Here is a 21,540-nt window from a genome sequence, read left to right as displayed (position 1 = left end):
TTTCTGAAGAAGAGAAATTTGTTAACATCGCGTATAGATTTAAGTGTCAGGAAGTCGTTTCTTAAAGTATTTGTATGGAGTGTAGCCATGTATGGAAGTGAAACATGGACGATAACTAGTTTGGACAAGAAGAGAATAGAAGCTTTCGAAATGTGGTGCTACAGAAGAATGCTGAAGATAAGGTGGGTAGATCACCTAACTAATGAGGAGGTATTGAATAGGATTGGGGCGAAGAGAAGTTTGTGGCACAACTTGACTAGAAGAAGGGATCGGTTGGTAGGACAGGTTTTGAAGCATCAAGGGATCACAAATTTAGCATTGGAGGGCAGCATGGAGGGTAAAAATCGTAGAGGGAGACCAAGAGATGAATACACTAAGCAGATTCAGAAGGATGTAGGTTGCAGTAGGTACTGGGAGATGAAGAAGCTTTCACAGGATAGAGTAGCATGGAGAGCTGCATCAAACCAGTCTCAGGACTGAAGACCACAACAACAACAATTGCTACTCACCATATATCAGATATGCTGAGTTGTAGATAGGCAGAATGGAAAGACTGTCAACAAGTAAGCTTTCGCGGCAACCAGAGACACTGGTGCTGGTGTGTGTGTGTGTGTGTGTGTGTGTGTGTGTGTGTGTGTGTGTGTGTGTGTGTAATTCCAATGAAAGCCTTTTTGGCCGAAAGCTCACATGTTTAACAGACTTATCATTGTGCCTATCTGTGACTCGGCATCTCTACTGTACCGTATGTTGAGTAGCAACTATCATCTTCATAATGTTTTCATTATTCTATCCTGGATTTTCCACTGTTTGATTACACCTAAATATATTGCAGATTTCCATTTCTGGACCCTATAACACAGCTGTTATATGAAACTGCTAACCAGTAAACATGGTGTGGCACATACCTGTTCATTGGTCTGCAGTTTCATATAACAACTGTTATGTAGGGTCCAGAAATGGAAATCAGCCATATATTTAGGTGTTTTGGAGATGTTCTCACTTTTACTACTGACAGATCTGGCCTAGGCAACCAGATATATTTTTTATCAAGGATTTGTATTTCGTACCAGCCTGATGTCTTTTGATGTATAAATAAGTTCTTATATTTGAAAAATGTGGATCTACAACAATAAAATAAAAATTATTGCAGTCAAATGGCAGCCACATCATTAAAAAAAATTTGCCACAATTGTTGCTCCAACCAAAATAAAAATTATCAGTTATGTATTTCTGATCTCTCTCCTGCGCCCTAATAAAATAGTTACATTAATATGAATAATTACATAAATTACAATTCAAAATGTAGTGACAAGAAAAACTGTAGCAGAGCATGTAGACCATGTCCTGTAATTTAATGGCTCAATTAGTGCCCCCAGGGGGCTCGCCACACTTTGTCGGGTTCATGCTTGGCTACCACAAGGCCCCAGCCTTAACAGCATCTTTTCCCTTCTGTTCTGTGTGTCTATCTTCTTGCTATTCTTTTTTCCCTCCCTTAGGGAACATGTCTGGGGTGTTATTGGGAATGTTCTGCATTGTCCGTCACTGACATGAGAACAGTCTCACCACTGTTTTTCATTTCTTCTTTCTCTCATCATTCACCTTCTCCTATCCTTCCTCCACTTCGGTGTTTGAGGTTCCTCTCTTTCCTCTTCCTCCCTGTGCCCTTACACTATGTGATCAAAAGTATCCGGACACCCCCAAAACATGTTTCTCATGTTAGGTGTACTGTGCTGCCACCTACTGCCAGGTACTCCATATCAGTGACCTCAATAGTGATTAGACATAGTGAGAGAGCAGAATGTGGCACTCCACGGAACTCACGGACTTCAAACATGGTCAGGTGATTTGGTGTCATGTGTGTCATACATCTGTATGCGAGATTTCCACACTCCTAAATATCCCTAGGTCCACTGTTTCTGATGTGATAATGAAGTGGAAATGTACAGTACAAAAGTGTACAGGCCGACCTCGTCTGTTGACTGATAGAGACTGCCGACAGTTGAAGAGGGTCATAATGTGTAATAAGCAGATAGCTATCCAGACCATCACCCAGGAATTCCAAACTGCATGAGGATGCTCTGACTGCTTGACGGTCTGAGCGAGGCCGAAATCCAATCCTACCTCTCTGATCAGGGTGTCATTGCTGTCCATCGGGTGAGGAAAATTTTAGATTCTGCCTTAGTGCCCACACAAACTCTTTTTCTCACCATTGATAGGGTGGTCCTTCTGTCCAAGATCAAAGCAGGTTCTGAAATTATTACAGTCTGACAGTACATTCCGAAACCCGATGCACTGATACCAATGTTATCATTTCAACCATAGAAGAACATCTTGTTGACACCCAGACAAATGCATAACCTGTGGTAGGGATCCTCCCGAGGGTGATTGTCCATCTCCTCCCCACTGTATCAACTGCAATGGTGGCCATGCCGCCGCCTCTTGGGTTTGTTCCATGTATCTTGATGAGCAAGCTGCCCAGGAGATTCAGGTAAAGGAAAAAGTGGCTTACCCAGTCGCTCGCAAGTTATGGGCTAGTCGCAAACCCTCCTTTCTCTCACCTGGTACTTACAGTTCTGTTCTTGCTACCCTTTGCTCCATGAAGGACATGGCCCCGCAGACATGCAACCTCAATTTCAGCTCTGAGGTTGTGGAATTGCCCAGTGTCAAAGTAGCATCGCCATCCCCTTGTCCAGCTGTGCAACAATCCATCAAACTCTCACCTCAAGTGGCGATGCAACCAGCTGTAGCTGGTAGGCCGGAAATGACAGTAGTAGTGCTAGTGTGAAGACTTCTTACATCCTTCCAGCCAACCAGCATCTGAGTCCTCCTCTGCTAACCAGAAAGGATCGAAGCAGTCCAACAAAGGCAAACGGTCTTCTCCTTCGCCGACTCGAAGATCCTCTTCAACAGTGTTGCCATGTGATGCCTTAGCCCAGCTAGCCTCCATGTCTCCAGCACGCACCACCAACTGTTTTTCTGCACTGGACTCCACAGACCAACAGCCCCAGCAAGCCAATGCTTCTGTGGACCACGTGGAGCAGGATCCTCCTGGCTTCATGAAGTGGTCCTTGTTAACCTTGGCCTTCATTTGCTTCCTAAGGACACAACTCCAGCCTTGCTCTATCACCTTCAGTTTCACGACCTTTGAATGGAACTTTGCGATAGTACCTTTGTGTATACTGATGGCTCTCAGACTGACTGTGGCATCGGGCGTGCCTTTGTCATTGGCACCAATGTTTTTCGATATCGGCTTCTGGCACACTGCTCAGTGTTTACAGCTGAGGTCTTCGGCCTGTATCAGGCCACAGAGTACTTCCAGCGACACAGACTTTTTAATTGTGTCTTCAGCTCAGACTCTCTCAGCACCCTTCAAAGTCTGTGTGTGCTGTACACCGCCCATCCCTTGGTGCAACGGATCCAGGAAACCTGTCACTTGACTTGCTCACTCTTGGTTGAGCCACTATATTGTTTATGCGGATTCCTGGTCACGTTGGTCTGCCAGGAAACGAGGCCACTGACACTGCTGCCAAGTCTGCAGTCCTTGTACCTCAGTCCACTAGTTCCTATATTCCCTCCAATGATCTCTGTGTTGCCGCCTGTCAGGAGATGGTGTCACTTTCTCTTCACCATTGGTCCTCCCTTCAAGGCAATAAGCTCTGGATCATTAATCCTCTCCCAGCAGCACGGATAACCTCCTCTTGGCCCTCCCACCGGAAGGAGATCATTTTAACTAGGTTGTGTATTGGGCACTGCCTTTTTAGCCATCACCATTTGATAAGTGGCTCTCCCCCATCACTTTGTATACTTTGAACCCAAGTTTTAACTGTCCGCCACTTCCTGACGGAGTACCCGCTTTTTAACCGTTTATGTTCCCACTTGGATTTGCCGTCTTAAGTTATCAGCTGTTTTAGCAATTGATGCACGATCTGTTGACCGTGTTTTACTTTTTATCCGTTATAGCAATATGGCAAAGGCCATTTAATTTTTAGATCTGGACCTCTGTTTCTGTGTGGTGTCTTTTGTAGTGCTTTCTCCACATCACTGTTTTTAGCTGTCTTCTCTTATGTTGATTGGGATTGACTTAGTCATTTTTTAATGCCTCTCTGTTTTTGTGTTCTGTAGTTTTGATTTGTACGTGTATGACCCCAGTTGTTTTTGCACCGTAAAACACAACAAAACAATGGCTCAGTTAGTGACAGAATGGCACTAAAAAACAATGGATCTGGGTTTCAGTCACTGCATGGCTGTGATCTCTTCGTCAGTTTCATTTCAATTTATGAATAACTGCAGATTTAAAGTTTCACTTAGCATATCTCATATACGTTAGATATGTGCAATATCAGTTAGTTTAGTATTTGTAAAAGTTTCCATGTGCATAAATATTTGATTAATCTAGCAGAAATTAATGTTACTACACAGTTATTTCATACTTGTAATGTCTAATCCAGCTCTCACCAGTTAGGGCTATAAACAGATGCTGTTTACACACACACACACACACACACACACACACACACACACACACACACACAGAGAGAGAGAGAGAGAGAGAGAGAGAGAGAGAGAGAGAGAGAGAGAGAGAGAGATATATGCTGTTCTGATTCCCAGAACTGTTGGGCCACTATGTCTGGAGATACATCCCCCCCCCCCCCCCCCCCACCCCTCCGTCCTCCGTTTCTGTACGTGTGTGTGTTATTATATTATCCAACACTATACTCTAATCTGCCTGTCTTCTGCTCCATGCCTGCTTTATGTCATGAGTTAGAAACCATTCTAAATCATATTGGCATTGTTATTCCATCCCATATTTTCAATATGTAGAAAAGCAGGCATACAACATTGTGTAAAATTGATTCATACGCCGATTCTTATATAGTACATCAATTTAGACTAAAGTGTGTTAACAGCTCTGTAGTTTACATTGTGGCACATGATGCAGAGAGGGTGTGTGTGTGTGTGTGGGGGGGGGGGGGGGGGGCGTTGTGCAGTTGTCAGAAAATGATCTCAGTTTAGCAATAGAAAGACTGGCGGTTGTGGTCTGTCTAGTATGATTAACCCACCATTTTTATGGGTGCAGTTTTATTTGCCTTTTTAAAATAGTAAACAAATTTGGATGTCTACCAGTTTGTTTCATACTATTTATCCAGTTTACCAGGATATAGTTTCATTTTTTCTGAAAAATTACATGGTGAAATGAACATTTTGTACTAAGAATTAATCCAAATATATAACAAAATGTGAAATGGATAACTTTTTTTTAGGAAAATGTGTTGTAATATAAAATTTTGAATAGCACAGTATACAGGGTGAGTCAGGAGATAAGTTAAATGCTTTGAGGGTTGATAGTATTAGTAATTCTGAACAAAAAAGCTTCATGTGAACATATGCCCTATTTCAAATGGTTTCTGAGATAGAACACATAATTACTATCATTTATGTACCTCTCTCTTGAAAAACTCAGAAACTGCATGCTCCTGTGAAAATGTGTTGCAGTACAAAACTAAACTACATTAATTTTCCTACAAAATGGCCCTATTCATTTTTTTGCTAGGATAATAGTTTGCATGATGAGAGCATGAGAATGTTGAAAATCTCATGCAATGTACATGCACTGTAATGTGGGTACTTTTGTAGGCCAGTTTGATGTAGTTTCCCGACTTGATAGACCAGAAGTGTCCTGTATCAAATTGTTCATCGCAGTTTCTTCTTCACTGCTGTGGTGTGCAATAAATAGTAACAGTGTCTGAATAATACAGAAGATAGACCAAATAACAATGTACATTTAATGTGTTCTATCTCGGAAACCATTTGGAATAGGGCACATGTCCATGCAAGGCTTTTTGTTCAAAATCACTAATACTATCATCCTTCAAAGCATGAACCTATTCCCGTGACTCACCCTGTATAATAATCTGCTGTGTGTGTTTTCAGTATTGCTCAAAAATTGTCCACAAGCACACTTGCTTCACTTTGTTCATAATATTGTGAACATTGCTATGTTATGGTACTATTTTACTTATCTGCCAACTTGTGTATAAACTGATGTCTGCTTACTTTTTTGCCTGCTACTTCCTTGTAGAATGCCTATGCATTAATAGTGGCATAATCCAATGTATTGAAGAAAATATGCATGGGCCATCTGTGACATCCATACTTTATAGTAACTTTGTTATGCATTGAACTCAAAACAAGCACATTTTTATTCTTTTTCCCCAGTAGCATGTTAGACTCATGTCACCTGAATTATGATGTACATACTGAGGTGCCAGAACATTATGACCTAATAGCTGGTATGTCTGCCTTTGACACGGATAATAGCAGTGACACATTGTGGCATGGAAGCAATGAGGCCTTGGTGGGTCGCTGGAAGGAGGTGGTGCCACATCCGCGCGCGCGCACACACACACACACACACACACACACACACACACACACACACACACACACGTCACCTATGTCCTTTAAATTCCAGGATGTGGTGTGATGAACTCTGACGCCATGTTCTATCACATCGCAGATGTGTTCGATTGGGTTCAGATCTAGGTTCTAGGTTCAGTCAGCACATAAATTGGAACTAATGACTGTGTTTATAGAACTACTCCATCACACTCCTGGCCTTGTGACAAAGTGCATTATCGCCACATTCCAAACATGGGTTTTGCCTGGGATTGAGTGACACAGTTCCTAACAAAAGGCTTCACAGTTTGATTGTAATGAGAGGGAGACTGTTGGCCTAGCTAAGATGCTACAAATTCTGGTGTGAAAGGTAAAAGGCCGGGAGATAACTGAAGTAACTCTCCACAAATGTTTATCATTCTAAACTGAAAGAGTCCCACGGCTACTGCCTGTATGCCCATCAGCTCCTGTTGCTAATCCTGCAATGAGATATGACTTTCCCAGCTGCCTGCCAGGAGCACCTCATGTCAGTCTATCTTCAAACTTTTCTGTAGCACACTCTGTCACAATCTCCTCTGGAGCATCCTGCTCCCGAGTTTTGTTCACATCTCCCCTTTGACCCCACCAGCTATTACCATCACTTAATATCGAAGGCTACTTGCCTCCTTATTGGCTTTAAATGTGCACTATTTTTCACTGGCTCTTCAGAGGCTGGATGGAGGGGTGAGATGCCTCTCTTTAAAATGTCACGCACTGTGTCCTAAGTCCTTTGTTAGCATCTCGTGACATAGTGCTGTCCCCACCAGAAGGCTCTCTCTCTCTCTCTCTCTCTCTCTCTCTCTCTCTCTCTCTCCCTCTCTCCAGAAGTGCTGTTTGCCTAGTAAATTTAATTCCAGTGTTTATAAAGCTCTCTTTGTGTGTTTGTAGATTGTAGCTCATTATCAAGTGCAGCTGCCCGTCAGCCTGGCATCGGCCGCCTGCTTCCTGATCTGCAGCTCCTTGCATCATGCTTACTATCGGCTCTTTTGTTATTAATGGTTGCCCATTTCGGTATTAACAATGTGCTTTACTCATGGATCTAACATTGTCTTGTTGAAAAATGCCACTGCGGCCAGGAAACATGATTGCCATGAAGGGATGTATGTGGTCTGCAACCTGTGTACAATACTCATTGACCTTCGTGGTGCTTTGTATGAGCTCCACTGGGCCCCCAGATGCTGACAGGAATGTTCCCTTGAGCATAATGTAGCCACCATCAGCTTGTCTCTGTCCTGCAGTACAGGTGTCAAGGAGCTGTTCCCCTGGAAGACGACAGATCTGCGTCCTCCCATCGGTATGAAGAAGGTATCGGGATTCGTCAGACCATATATGTTGCCCCACTGTTCCAACATCCAGTGCTGATGGCCACGTGCCCATTTCAGTCATAGTTGCCAATGTTGTGGTGTTAATATTGCCACACAAATGGCCTGTTAGCTGTGAGGGCCTATCGTTGGGAGTGTTTAGTATACTATGTGTTCACATGCACTTATACTTTGGCCAGCATTAAAGTCTGATGTTAGTTCCACCACAGTTTGCCACGTGTCCTGTTTTACCAGTCTGCACAGCATACGATGTCCAACATCAGTAATGAGAGATGGCCATCAAACCCTACGATGTCTGGATGTAGTTTCACGTTGGATTCACCACATGTTGGAGACGATCATCATAGCACTCCTTGAACACATGACAAATCATGCAGTTTCCAAAATGCTCATGTTGTGCCTCCAGGCCATCACAGTCTGCCCTCAGTCAAACTCGGATTGATCGTGCGCGTTCCCCATTCTACACATGGACAACACTCTCACTTAGAGAACATGCACCGTGTGTGTGTCTGACTAGCAGTCATGCCTCCCAGATAACACTGCTGTTACCTGGATGGGTTTATATCAATACTAGGTCAGTGGTTAAAGTTTTCTGGCTGATCATTGTAGTTGTGCACAAAGGTGCTGCATCAGATTCTGCTGGTTGAGGAATTTCCTTTCTAGATTTCTTCACTGTGCCTATAATGCTTGTACTATTACATTTCAAACTTTCTACAAGGCATTTGGCTGTGAAAAATTTGTCATGTATAATATTTCTTCCTATGAAGACAATGTGTCATACACTCCTGGAAATTGAAATAAGAACACGTGAATTCATTGTCCCAGGAAGGGGAAACTTTATTGACACATTCCTGGGGTCAGATACATCACATGATCACACTGACAGAACCACAGGCACATAGACACAGGCAACAGAGCATGCACAATGTCGGCACTAGTACAGTGTATATCCACCTTTCGCAGCAATGCAGGCTGCTATTCTCCCATGGAGACGATCGTAGAGATGCTGGATGTAGTCCTGTGGAACGGCTTGCCATGCCATTTCCACCTGGCGCCTCAGTTGGACCAGCGTTCATGCTGGACGTGCAGACCGCGTGAGACGACGCTTCATCCAGTCCCAAACATGCTCAATGGGGGACAGATCCGGAGATCTTGCTGGCCAGGGTAGTTGACTTACAGCTTCTAGAGCACGTTGGGTGGCACGGGATACATGCGGACGTGCATTGTCCTGTTGGAACAGCAAGTTCCCTTGCCGGTCTAGGAATGGTAGAACGATGGGTTCGATGACGGTTTGGATGTACCGTGCACTATTCAGTGTCCCCTCGACGATCACCAGTGGTGTATGGCCAGTGTAGGAGATCGCTCCCCACACCATGATGCCGGGTGTTGGCCCTGTGAGCCTCGGTCGTATGCAGTCCTGATTGTGGCGCTCACCTGCACGGCGCCAAACACGCATACGACCATCATTGGCACCAAGGCAGAAGCGACTCTCATCGCTGAAGACGACACGTCTCCATTCGTCCCTCCATTCACGCCTGTCGCGACACCACTGGAGGCGGGCTGCACGATGTTGGGGCGTGAGCGGAAGACGGCCTAACGGTGTGCGGGACCGTAGCCCAGCTTCATGGAGACGGTTGCGAATGGTCCTCGCCGATACCCCAGGAGCAACAGTGTCCCTAATTTGCTGGGAAGTGGCGGTGCGGTCCCCTACGGCACTGCGTAGGATCCTACGGTCTTGGCGTGCATCCGTGCGTCGCTGCGGTCCGGTCCCAGGTCGACGGGCACGTGCACCTTCTGCCGACCACTGGCGACAACATCGATGTACTGTGGAGACCTCACGCCCCACGTGTTGAGCAATTCGACGGTACGTCCACCCGGCCTCCCGCATGCCCACTATACGCCCTCGCTCAAAGTCCGTCAACTGCACATACGGTTCACGTCCACGCTGTCGCGGCATGCTACCAGTGTTAAAGACTGCGATGGAGCTCCGTATGCCACAGCAAACTGGCTGACACTGACGGCGGCGGTGCACAAATGCTGCGCAGCTAGCGCCATTCGACGGCCAACACCGCGGTTCCTGGTGTGTCCGCTGTGCCGTGCGTGTGATCATTGCTTGTACAGCCCTCTCGCAGTGTCCGGAGCAAGTATGGTGGGTCTGACACACTGGTGTCAATGTGTTCTTTTTTCCATTTCCAGGAGTGTATAAGGTGTATCAGAACATGCTCTGCAAGAGAAACACCTGTGGGGGCACTGCTCATCTTTGTCTAGGTAAAAAACCAAATCACCAGGTAACTAGAATTTTTATCAGCTGTAAGCCAAAACTTTATTCCAAATTTGTCTGGTTTATTGCTCATACACTGACTGGAAGGCCATCTAGCCTTTCATGGAAACAGTTGCTCATCCACAGTGATATTTTCACTTGAAATGAAACACTGCAAGTAATTGGCACTAGAAGGTTCCTACAAAGGGATTGCAGGTACAAAGCGATCTGTCCTTCATCTTTAGGAATGTATGTCCCTTTTGTCAAATCACATAAACTGCAATACTTCGATGAATTTATTTCTGCTCATTGTACTCCGGAAAAATGAATTCGATCATAGCAGCTTCAATGGTATCTTTGGCTTCTAATGCATCAAGGCCAATGATCCAGTCATCATCACGCATTTCTTGACATGCTCTATTTTCTGCACACTTCATGTTTTGACACACGCTATCCTGTATCAGTAACATCCATGTACTAGAATATATACCTTTTCTAATGGACTTCTTCGATGGTCTGTTGGTCTCAGTGGTGCTTTCAAGATGATCTGCGATGACCATCATCCAGGAAAGCTTGCGTAGTTGTCGTGTCGCAGTCCATGTTGTTCCTTCGCTAGCTGTTTCACCACTTCAAATCGATTAATTTGTGTTTCACATGAGTTTTTCCTTTCCCTCATCAATGAATGCCTGTAATGCTGTTAGGAAGGGGCATGGACACACTGTTGTGTGGCATACTTGAAAACGTATAGCACAATAACTCAGTTACAACACAGACAATTAACTTCCAATTATTATACAGTGAAATGAACTTGGCAAAGTCCTATAATGCTTTCCGAAATGTGCGTTGAAATGTGGTGGTGGTGGTGGTGGTGGTGGTGGTGGTGGTGGTGGTGGTGGTGGTCGTGGTGGTGCTGCTGCTGTAAAGGCTATACAGACTTAACTGCTATAGGTAAAGCAACATTGAATTGCCTGTCTTTGGCCTGTTCCTGTCCAGTAGGTGCAATGTTGCTGTCTGAAGAGCTGCTGATTCCATTGATGTGAGGGATGTAGTACACATCATCAGTAGTGTTTACAGTGTCATCTTCACATAATTCATAGATTTCACAAATGTGTCAAGGATCTTCAGATTCAACATCTCACATTGAAATAATTTTTTTTTTAAATGTTACATCAGACAAACTAAATCTTCGAAATGCTATTATGAAGCAACTGAAATGTGGTCAACACCAGCTGTTCCACTTGTGCCCTAAAGCTTCCTTCCCCATTGATAAAAGGTTTGCAGAATACTCTAAACTAATCAAGAAAGGCAAACAACTATATTTGCAGAAAACTCTAAAAGCTGTTGTTCACACGCCCCTACCTGTCAGAATGGTGGATGGTGGTACATTACGCCACTTTTCAGAAAGGTTTTAAATGCTTAATTCTTTGCAGATGTGTACTTCACAAATATTTATTAAAAGTCATACAAAAATGAATTGTAGAATAAATTATTTACAAGCAATAAGTGTACTGAAGGAGACCATCTGTAAAAATGACAGCCACAGTCCTTTTAGTGTTAAAATAAGGCATACATACCCAAGATAGAGCTGATAAATGCTTTGAAGTATCAGGCATTGAGATAAGATATTGGCATTAATAAAAAAGTAGTCATGTGAGTATCAATCCTTGTGGTAGGATAATACATTAAATGATGATGTGGACAGTCTCAACTGACAAAATAAGATAATTTTAACTACATAAATTTATAATTCATAAATTTAATTTTTCCCAGCTGTGTGAATCTATGTAGACTAATTGTGTTTTCTTACCTGCAGATATCAACTGACCCTTACCAGCCACCAGAAATTGAACAGATCTACATTAAAGAAGAAAATGTTGTAAGTATTACCAGTTATTACTGCCTGTGTGAGCTAGCATTTTTCATGCAGTTTTTAATTAAATAATGGTGTTTTTACTTTGTGCCAGTGCTAAAAGAGAGGTTATACATTCATTGAGTGTAAGTGTATGAGGCTGTAAAAGAAACGACATAGTGCAAGGTATCATATTTCATCAATTGTAAGGCAGCAATAGTTTGCACACACAGCTTATAGGTGGACTATATGAGAATGGGACATCTACCTAACATATTGTTGAGCTACTCGAAACACTTCCATACCTGCACTAGCGAAACATTGCACAGTACGCATTATGTCAAGTTAGGCTGGCTATACTGTATTGAAACAGTGATGTTGCAACAGTAGCCTTGATACACATAGCAGCCAGTGTGGTTTAGTTCCATCTCGTAACTGTAAGCTGTTGAGCAACAGTTTATATAAGAATTTGTTTTTGAATTGCTGTCACATTAACAGCAAATAAACAAACACAAAATAATATAGATATTAGCATAACAAAGCTCACACTTTTGATAATGGGGCAAAGAAGTACAAAAATAAGAATGTGATGATGATTGATATCTTGACAACAATATCATACCTAGTTTACAAAATAAGTAATACAGAGATTGTAACTTCTTGCCCTACATTTTATAATGACAGTGATTCAATAAATAACCAATATTCGTAGATTGTCACTCAGGAATTTATGGTGCAGTTCGAACCAGCTCCCCATCGTCACTGTTGTCTGAATCAGTGCTAAAACCCTCTTCACCATTGTCATCACCAAGCCAAGTCATTAGCTGTTCATGGTCACTGATAATTGTCTGTGCTGCTCAAGTTTTCCAATGTTCTCAACCTTTTTCCTCCATGAGGCTGCATCCACAGTCACAGGAGCTTCGTACAACAGCCTTTCCACTGCTGTTATTGTAAAGGACTTGTTATTGTTCCTTATGTATGTATTTACATCAAAGCACTCTGTAGTTGAAATGGCAGTGATGTGGTGCCAGCCATATTGCATTATGATGCTGCTCCTCGGTAATTTTGTCTCCTACATACGTAGCATCAGAGGATTATTTTCTTTAAAAAGTGAATATAAAAGAAGTTTTGTTGTACACATATCCACAGTAATATTTTCCATTTCTAATTTCTGCACCATAACTTCTTTGCAATCATTTGTGGTTGAGACTTTGTTCAGTATCAGTGAAAGATGTGGAGCATTGTCCATTACAGTAGAGACAGGAAACTGTTTTAAAAGGCTCCTGAACCACTCAACAAATTGTGTGGTCCATGTCTTTATGGTAACCCCCTGCTTTTTGGACCACAAAACTAGAAGTGCATCAGGAACAAAACCATTTGAAGGGCCTGCGTAGACCATAACTAATCTAGCTCCTCTTCCCGTCAGCTGATGACCCGTAGTGCTTGGACTGTCATCTGTCCAGCATTTTCTGGCAGCTTATCTGGTTTAACATGTTTCACCTAGCCATATTGTCAAATGAACATCTTTGTCCACAAGTTTTTGCAAGGATACACTTCGAGTCGTAACAGTATGCACCTTTTCTGATGGGAATTTGCATCTGGTTGGTGCTTTGTAATGGAAATCTATACTTTTCAGCATAATGTCTATGACATTTCCCCATGTCTGGAAAGTTCAATTTGTTATAATGACACTAGTAACTTAGCTACAGTAAAATACTCTTTCCTGCTGTAATAATAATCTGTTCTCATATGCGTGTCACCCCCTCTTGCAGTCTGATAGTTCCTAAAATAAATTAAACAATAAACAAGTACCAATCCACATGCTAGATAATTTATATATTTTAGAAATAACACAGTAACTTGCACTCACTCCATTATAGTTGGTGACATCACTATAGAACATAACTTTTTTACCAGCATGAGATACAGCTGCAGCTGTGACTATCATTCCTCACAAAGAAACTGTTCCAACTGCTGCAGCATGATAATGGGCTTGTAATTGTGTTTTCAAGACAGACCTGAGTGGGTGGATGTCTACATTTACATCTGCATCTGTACTCTACAAATGACTGTGAAGTACTTAGCAGAGGATACTTCCTGATGTGCCACGTATTAGGGCTTCGCCCAATTTCATTCTTGTCTGGAGCATAGGAAGAATGATTGGTTAAATGTCTCTGTGTGAGGTGTAAGTAGTCTATTCTTGTTCTTATGATCTGTATGGGAGCAGTACATGTGGGGCTGTAGTATATTCCCAGTTTCCTCATTTAAAGCTGCTTCTTGAAACTGGCATTCACAGAACAATTGACATCTTTCTTCAAGTGCGCGCTAGTTCAGTTTTTTCAGCATATCTGTGATGCTCTCCCATCGCTTGAACAAGTCTATGACTGTTCATGCTGCTCTTCGTCGTATGTATTCAGTAATAGCTGTGTTTGGTACAGGTTCCTCATGCTTAAGCAGTCTTCTTGTGTGGGTATTTCGTAAACAATTTTCTGTGTTGACACATAGTGTTTCCTAGTGTTTTGTCAATGAACTACAGCCTGGTACCTGCTTCACCTATGACTCGGCCTCTTTGACCAGTCAGTTTCAAAGCTGTTACTCCAAGGTATTTGTACGAGTTGACTGTTTCCAGTTGTGACTCATTGATATTGTTGTCATAGCAAACTACATTTTGTAAAGTGCACAGTTTTATGTTTCTGAATGCTTAAATCAAATCGCCAGCTGTTGTGGCTGAGTGGTTCTAGACGCTTCAATCCACAACTGCACAGCTGGTACGGTCGCAGGTTCAAATCCTGCCTCGGGCATGGATGTGTGTGATGTCCTTAGGTTAGTTAGGTTTAAGTAGTTCTAAATCTAGGGGACTGATGACGTCAGATGTTAATTCCCGTAGTGCTCAGAGCCATTTGAACCATTTTTTAAAATCAAGTTGCTGATTTTTGCACCATTTTCAAAACTGACAATGCTCTGACTGAAAATAGTGCAGCTTTTTTCAAATGGCACTTCGTTATAGAGAACAGCTTTATCTGCCAAAAGTTTGAGGCTAATTTCAATACTGACTGCAAGTTCATTAATATATACAGGGTTATTACAAATGATTGAAGCGATTTCACAGCTCTACAATAACTTTATTATTTGAGATATTTTCACAATGCTTTGCACACACATACAAAAACTCAAAAACTTTTTTTAGGCATTCACAAATGTTCGATACGTGCCCCTTTAGTGATTCGGCAGACATCAAGCCAATAATCAAGTTCCTCCCACACTCGGCGCAGCATGTCTCCATCAATGAGTTCGAAAGCATCATTGATGCGAGCTCGCAGTTCTGGCACGTTTCTTGGTAGAGGAGGTTTAAACACTGAATCTTTCACATAACCCCACAGAAAGAAATCATATGGGGTTATGTCGGGAGAGCGTGGAGGCCATGACATGAATTGCTGATCATTTTCTCCACCACAACCGATCCATCGGTTTTCCAATCTCCTGTTTAAGAAATGCCGAGCATCGTGATGGAAGTGCGATGTAGCACCATCCTGTTGAAAGATGAAGTCGGCGCTGTCGGTCTCCAGTTGTGGCATGAGCCAATTTTCCAGCATGTCCAAATTCACGTGTCCTGTAACGTTTTTTTTGCAGAAGATAAAGGGGCCGTAAACTTTAAACCGTGAGATTGCACAAAACACGTTAACTTTTGGTGAATTGCGAATTTGCTGCACGAATGCGTAAGGATTCTCTACCGCCCAGATTCGCACATTGTGTCGGTTCACTTCACCATTAAGAAAAAAAGTTGCTTCATCACTGAAAACAAGTTTCGCACTGAACGCATCCTCTTCCATGAGCTGTTGCAACCGCGCCGAAAATTCAAAGCGTTTGACTTTGTCATCGGGTGTCAGGGCTTTTAGCAATTGTAAATGGTAAGGCTTCTGCTTTAGCCTTTTCCGTAAGATTTTCCAAACCGTCGGCTGTGGTACGTTTAGCTCCCTGCTTGCTTTATTCGTCGACTTCCGCGGGCTACGTGGAAACTTGCCTGCACGCGTTCAACCGTTTCTTCGCTCACTGCAGGCCGACCCGTTGATTTCCCCTCGCAGAGGCATCCAGAAGCTTTAAACTGCACATACCATCGCCGAATGGAGTTAGCAGTTGGTGGATCTTTGTTGAACTTCGTCCTGAAGTGTCGTTGCACTGTTATGACTGACTGATGTGAGTGCATTTCAAGCACGACATACGCTTTCTCGGCTCCTGTCGCCATTTTGTCTCACTGCACTCTCGAGCGCTCTGGCGGCAGAAACCTGAAGTGCGGCTTCAGCCGAACAAAACTTTATGAGTTTTTCTACGTATCTGTAGTGTGTCGTGACCATATGTCAATGAATGGAGCTGCAGTGAATTTATGAAATCGCTTCAATCATTTGTAATAGCCCTGTAACATGACCAGCAGGAGTTCTAACACACTTCCATGGAGCAAACCTGAAATTACTTCTGTGTATTTTGAAGACATGATGTCCGATGTAGTGTGCAGTGTCCTTCCTACGAACTAGTCCTCACTTTAGCTACAGGTTTTGCTTGGTACTCCGTAGAGTAATGTCAATAATAAGTGTAGATATGGTAGCGACTCAAGTGATTTTCAGAAGTCAAAAAAATACTGACTGTTTTGTTACATGAGTTCTTGGATGTCATATGAGAAATATTAATTTCTGTGCTCATCAAATAAACATTTGGGTACTACAGTCATATAAGAGGGGACTTGTGACTGACACTGAGAATGATAACTTTGAAATTAAATGGATAATGTCATCCAAAACTAGACATAACCACTTACTTGTCAACTCTACCATAAATGTTTGGTTGATACAGTTGCTGTCACGTTGCTGTGTGGCACAGTAAATTCAACTGTCAGCTTTGTGGCAAAAGATTTTTTTACTGGGGTTAATAAATTTCTTAACACACTCTTATTTAGATTTTCATCCACTGTTGTCTTTACATATGTAAAGAGGCAGTACTTCGAAAGAACAAAGCCTTCAGAGAATGGTTCCAGACCCGAACAGAGGAAGCTAGGGTAAAATATAAGGAAAGCAAGAAAGCGGCACAGACCATAGTAAGGGCGGAGAAGAAGAAGTGGATGGAAAAATGGACAAGAATGTTAGAAGAGGACAGTGAAGGGAACAAAAAAGTACTTTACACCATGGTAAGAAATGAGAGGAACGACAGAAGCGAGTGCCTGAGGATCATGGATAATAATGGAAGAGTTGTGGAGGAAATGCATGAGCTCAAAAAGATTTGGAAGGAGTACTTTGAAGATCTGTTGAATGCCGCCAAGCGGGTAACTAACAGCGATGGAGAGCCTAAGGCAGCAGACGATTATAATAGTGGGGAAATTGATGATCTAACTTGGAATGAAGTGGAAGAAGCCATAAAGAGGATGAAAGGGGGCAAGGCACCAGGTTGGGACGAAGTAACAGTGGATATGATACGAGCAGCAGGAGAAGTAGGAACCCAGTGGCTATACAGAGTGCTGAGGGTGGTGTGGAAGGAGAACCGAATTCCTGAGGATTGGAAGAAAGGAATTATAGTCCCAATCTTCAAGAAAGGGGATAAAAGGAGATGTGAGAACTACAGAGGAATCACCCTGCTATGCCACTGTGGAAAAATCTATGAAAAGATCCTGGAGAAGAGAATAAGAAGCAGTATTGAAAGTAGACTGCAAGAGGAGCAGTACGGTTTCAGACCGGGAAGATCAACAGCGGACCTCATATTTGCGGTAAGGCAACTGCAGGAAAGGCACTATGAGTATGGGAAGGACTTAATCATGGCCTTTTTAGATATTGAGAAGGCGTATGACAATATCTGTAGGGACAAGCTCTGGGATGTGCTGAACGCAAAAGGTATAGATAAAGAGATAACACGAAAAGTCAGAAAAATGTATGAGGGAAGTGAGAGTTGTGTGAAAGTGGGGAGGGAACGTACTGCATGGTTCAAGCTGGAAAATGGGCTGCGACAGGAAAGTGCACTTTCGCCTTTATTGTTTATTATTGTTATGGATGAAATCCTACAGCAAGTATCAGATGCAATTGGAGATCATAAAATGAAAGCAGTGCTTTTTGCCGATGACCTGATGTTATGGGGAAATTGCGAGAAGGAGGTGCAAGAGCAGTTAGATGCATGGGAGGCAATGGCAGCACAATATGGAATGCATTTCTCTGCAAAGAAAAGTGAAATAATTGTCACAACAAGGAAGAAGAATAGGCCAAATGTGGATATAACTTGTGGAGGGGAAAAACTACAAGTGGTAGAGAACTTCAAGTACCTGGGAAGCGTGATTGAAAGTAAGGGGGGAAACGCATTGGAAATAAATGAAAGGTGCAGAAAAGCAGGGCAGTTCTACAAATGCATTAGGGGGCTTATTTGGAGCAAGGAGGTGCCACAGAAATCCAAGGGAATTATATACCGAACCTACTTTGTCCCCATATTGGCATACGGAAGTGAGACATGGGTAATGCACAAAAGCAACAAAAGTAGAATACAGGCTAGTGAAATGAAGTTCCAGAGGAGCAGGTTGGGTGTAACAAGACGAGACAGATTGCAAAATGTGTATGTGAGGGAAAGACTAAAGGAGGAACCAGTACAGGACAGGATAGAAAAATCAAGACTGCAGTGGTATGGACACATGAAGAGAATGGATGAGGGAAGAATTCCAAAGAGGATGTTTGATCTGCAACTGGAGGGGAAGAGGCCCAGAGGAAGATCAAGAGATAGATGGGTGAAGGGAGTGAAGGAATGTGTGATGAGAAGAGGAGAGAAGTGGACGAAGGTGGAAGAGGGGGAATGGTGGAAAGACAGAACACGATGGAGAGGCTTGTGTTCCCGACAGACCCAGCCAGTGGCTGGAAACTGTCCAAGATGATGATGATGTTGTCTTTACAGATAAAGTTTTCTCATGAACTCTGTACATTATTTCAGTGTTAAAATTGTACACACACTGTAGAATGCTTACTAAATATTTCCGATAAAGACCCAAGGTGTGAAATGAATAGTTCAGACAGTATGAATTCGTGATTGATGGTTGTATGTAATGCATGAAGAATACATTATAGAGAGTATGGGTGGAGTCACAATTAAACCCCCTTCATAAAAATCATATGAGACAATGGAACAAATTGAATTTCAATTAAGATTTCATTTCTGTTAGTCCATGACTGCTGTACAGAAAGTAAGTTATAAAAAAGAAAGCAGTACATTAAGATGTTTTTTAATTATATACAATTTGAATCGACAACTGTCAGCTATTTTGCTACATAACTACCTTCTTCATTAAGGCAGCTGTCAAATCGAGGAATGAATTTTTCAATGCCCTAGTTGCAGAATTTTGCCACCTTTGAAAAAGGCTTTCTTCTACATACTCCTTTAACTCGTAGTGATCTTGAAACCGATGGGAGAATAGCCATTTTTTCATTGTTAGAATCGGATATGAATTATTTCATGGTAAATCAGAGCTATTTGGAGGATGATCAAACCATTCCCAGTTGAAACTGTTAAGCAAAATTTGTGTGCATAAGGCAGCATGTGGAGTAGCGTTACTGTGTTCAAAAACAGTGCCAGAATGCAACTTCCGTTCTCGATGGCTCTACTGAGTTCTTTTTTGGTTTTACAGTGAATTTCAGAGTTTACTGTAGTGCTTCTTTCCATAAAAACTGCAAGAATTCCTTTCTGTCCCAAAAAAGCATTTGTCTTAAGTTCCATTTGTCTTCAGTTGTGCAGAAAACGTTTGGCAGCACTTTCAAGGCTTCCCTGGCCAGCTAATGTAACCCCACTCCATTGATTGGTTTTTTTGTCTCCACATTGATGTATGCTACTCATGTGTCATACCTTGTTCACAGTTTAATTGAGGAATTCATCTCCTCCTGAATCATACCACATCAGAAACATTACTACAGTTCCCAAACTCTTTGTTTTGAGGAGATCAGTTGGAAGCTATGGGACCTAGCTTGCACAAAACTTGCATTAACCAAGCTTGTCAGTTGCAGCTTTGTACAACACTGCCCATGATTTCAGAGGGAAAGTGATTGATAATTTTGTAATTGTGAACAAAAAATTTTCTCTGCTTCTGTCCTTAACTTTTGCAACAAGTTCATTTGTAATGACAGATGATCTTCCATTTCTTTTTTTCATAATGGACATTCATCTGACATTCCCGAAACAAACTGCACCTTTTCTTTCAGCACTATCACCCATGGTGTTCACCTCTATATGCACGAAGTTCACTACAAATATCTATATCTATCATGTTTTTCACACAAAGATAATGGATTACAGCATAGAATTAACAGGCAACAGGAATTTTTATTATGGCGATCATTTTTATTTACAGTTACGGAGCAAACAACAGTTCAGTAACTCTTCCACAGAACTACTGGGCTCCTACTAGCCCAGGTGACACAGCTGTGCTGAAACCACTCACTCACCCAACTCCTCCGCACACTGGGCAGTGTCAGAACCTACTTTTTAGAGAGCCCCTGTATTATCCAGTACAGTACAGTTTGAATTATTCAACTGCCACAGTAGCTGTGTCTTGAGTGATGAAAATCCACACATCACTCTCATCTTGTATCGCCAGTGTGATTTCAAGATTAAGGATTGACACCACTTATCACTTTGAACAGTTGCTATGAGTTTCAGTTCTTAGTATAAGATGAAAGATGCTAATCATAGTAAAACCCTAAGTATTAATGTACGATGATTAGTTTCTTAACCCCAAAGTACTCAGTTTACAATGCTCTACTGTATGTGTAATATTGATGCCAAATGTCATATATCCACTGCAGAAGCCACTTGTTCCTTTATCTGGTCAAAATCTGATTCACCCATCCCTTATGAAATTAGTGAATGTCTTCTCCATTTGTAACCAATGAATGGAATCATAGAATGAAACAGTTTTAATGAATTCTCATATTGTATGAATTCATGGTTTTGAGGAAGCTTTTGACTGTTTCATGGCAAAAAAAAAAACATTCACAGCAGCCCTAGAAAATGTTTTTCAGATACAAAAATTGGCCAAGTGAAAAGAGAATATATATTAATGGAACATACCTGAACCGCTTCATTTTTCAAACAATATTGTATTATTTGCTTATAGTGCAGATAATTTCATCAACAATGGAAGAATTTAATATAAAAAAATTTGAAGCTGGCCTAGAAGTCAGTCATAAGAGACTGTTGCTAATGAACAATGAAGCAATAAAACTGGTTGAGTTTTTGTAGTTAGGGCAGTTTAAGGTGACAGCTGGGTGGACAGTAAGGGAGGTGGATAGAGTAATAATGACATCTAGTGTTTTTGGTAACTAAACAATGTTTCCAAAACTAAGCTTCATCTCCAGTATGTGCTACATTTTGACTGAGAGTGAGATGTGGATTTCAAAGTGAAAACCATTCATAAACTGAGGCCTCTTTGAGGGCAGTTGAGAAATACATGATGAGAATTCTTAGAAGAGACTCAGAAAAAACAAATTGATCAGATAGCAGACTGGAGTGGAAAACACAATTATGATGGTAAAGAATACACACATGAAATGGTGATGAGTGAGACAGGTGCATGGATGGTAGGAGGCAGACCAGTGAAGTTCTTTGTTGGGTTCCAAGAGATAAGGAAAGGGCGTCTTATTGAAAGGTGGGTTGATGACATTAGAAAG

General features: G+C 42.1%; 1 protein-coding gene across 4 annotated transcripts in view; it reads left to right on the top strand.

Annotated features, from left to right (window-relative positions):
* The window catches only part of LOC126425019 (uncharacterized), a 334,609-nt gene that overhangs the window by 24,893 nt on the left and 288,176 nt on the right, over positions 1-21,540 (top strand). For all 4 annotated transcript variants that reach the window (XM_050087926.1, XM_050087928.1, XM_050087929.1 and 1 more), the window contains exon 3: positions 11,831-11,893. In XM_050087926.1, the coding sequence (XP_049943883.1) occupies positions 11,831-11,893 (63 nt within the window). The remainder of the gene's footprint in view (positions 1-11,830; positions 11,894-21,540) is intronic.

The sequence above is a fragment of the Schistocerca serialis genome, chromosome 10, assembly GCF_023864345.2.
Source record: "Schistocerca serialis cubense isolate TAMUIC-IGC-003099 chromosome 10, iqSchSeri2.2, whole genome shotgun sequence".
NCBI classification, from domain to species: domain Eukaryota; kingdom Metazoa; phylum Arthropoda; class Insecta; order Orthoptera; family Acrididae; genus Schistocerca; species Schistocerca serialis.
The sequence above is the reverse complement of the archived record's forward strand: the minus strand, read 5'-3'. Positions and strand labels throughout refer to the sequence as shown.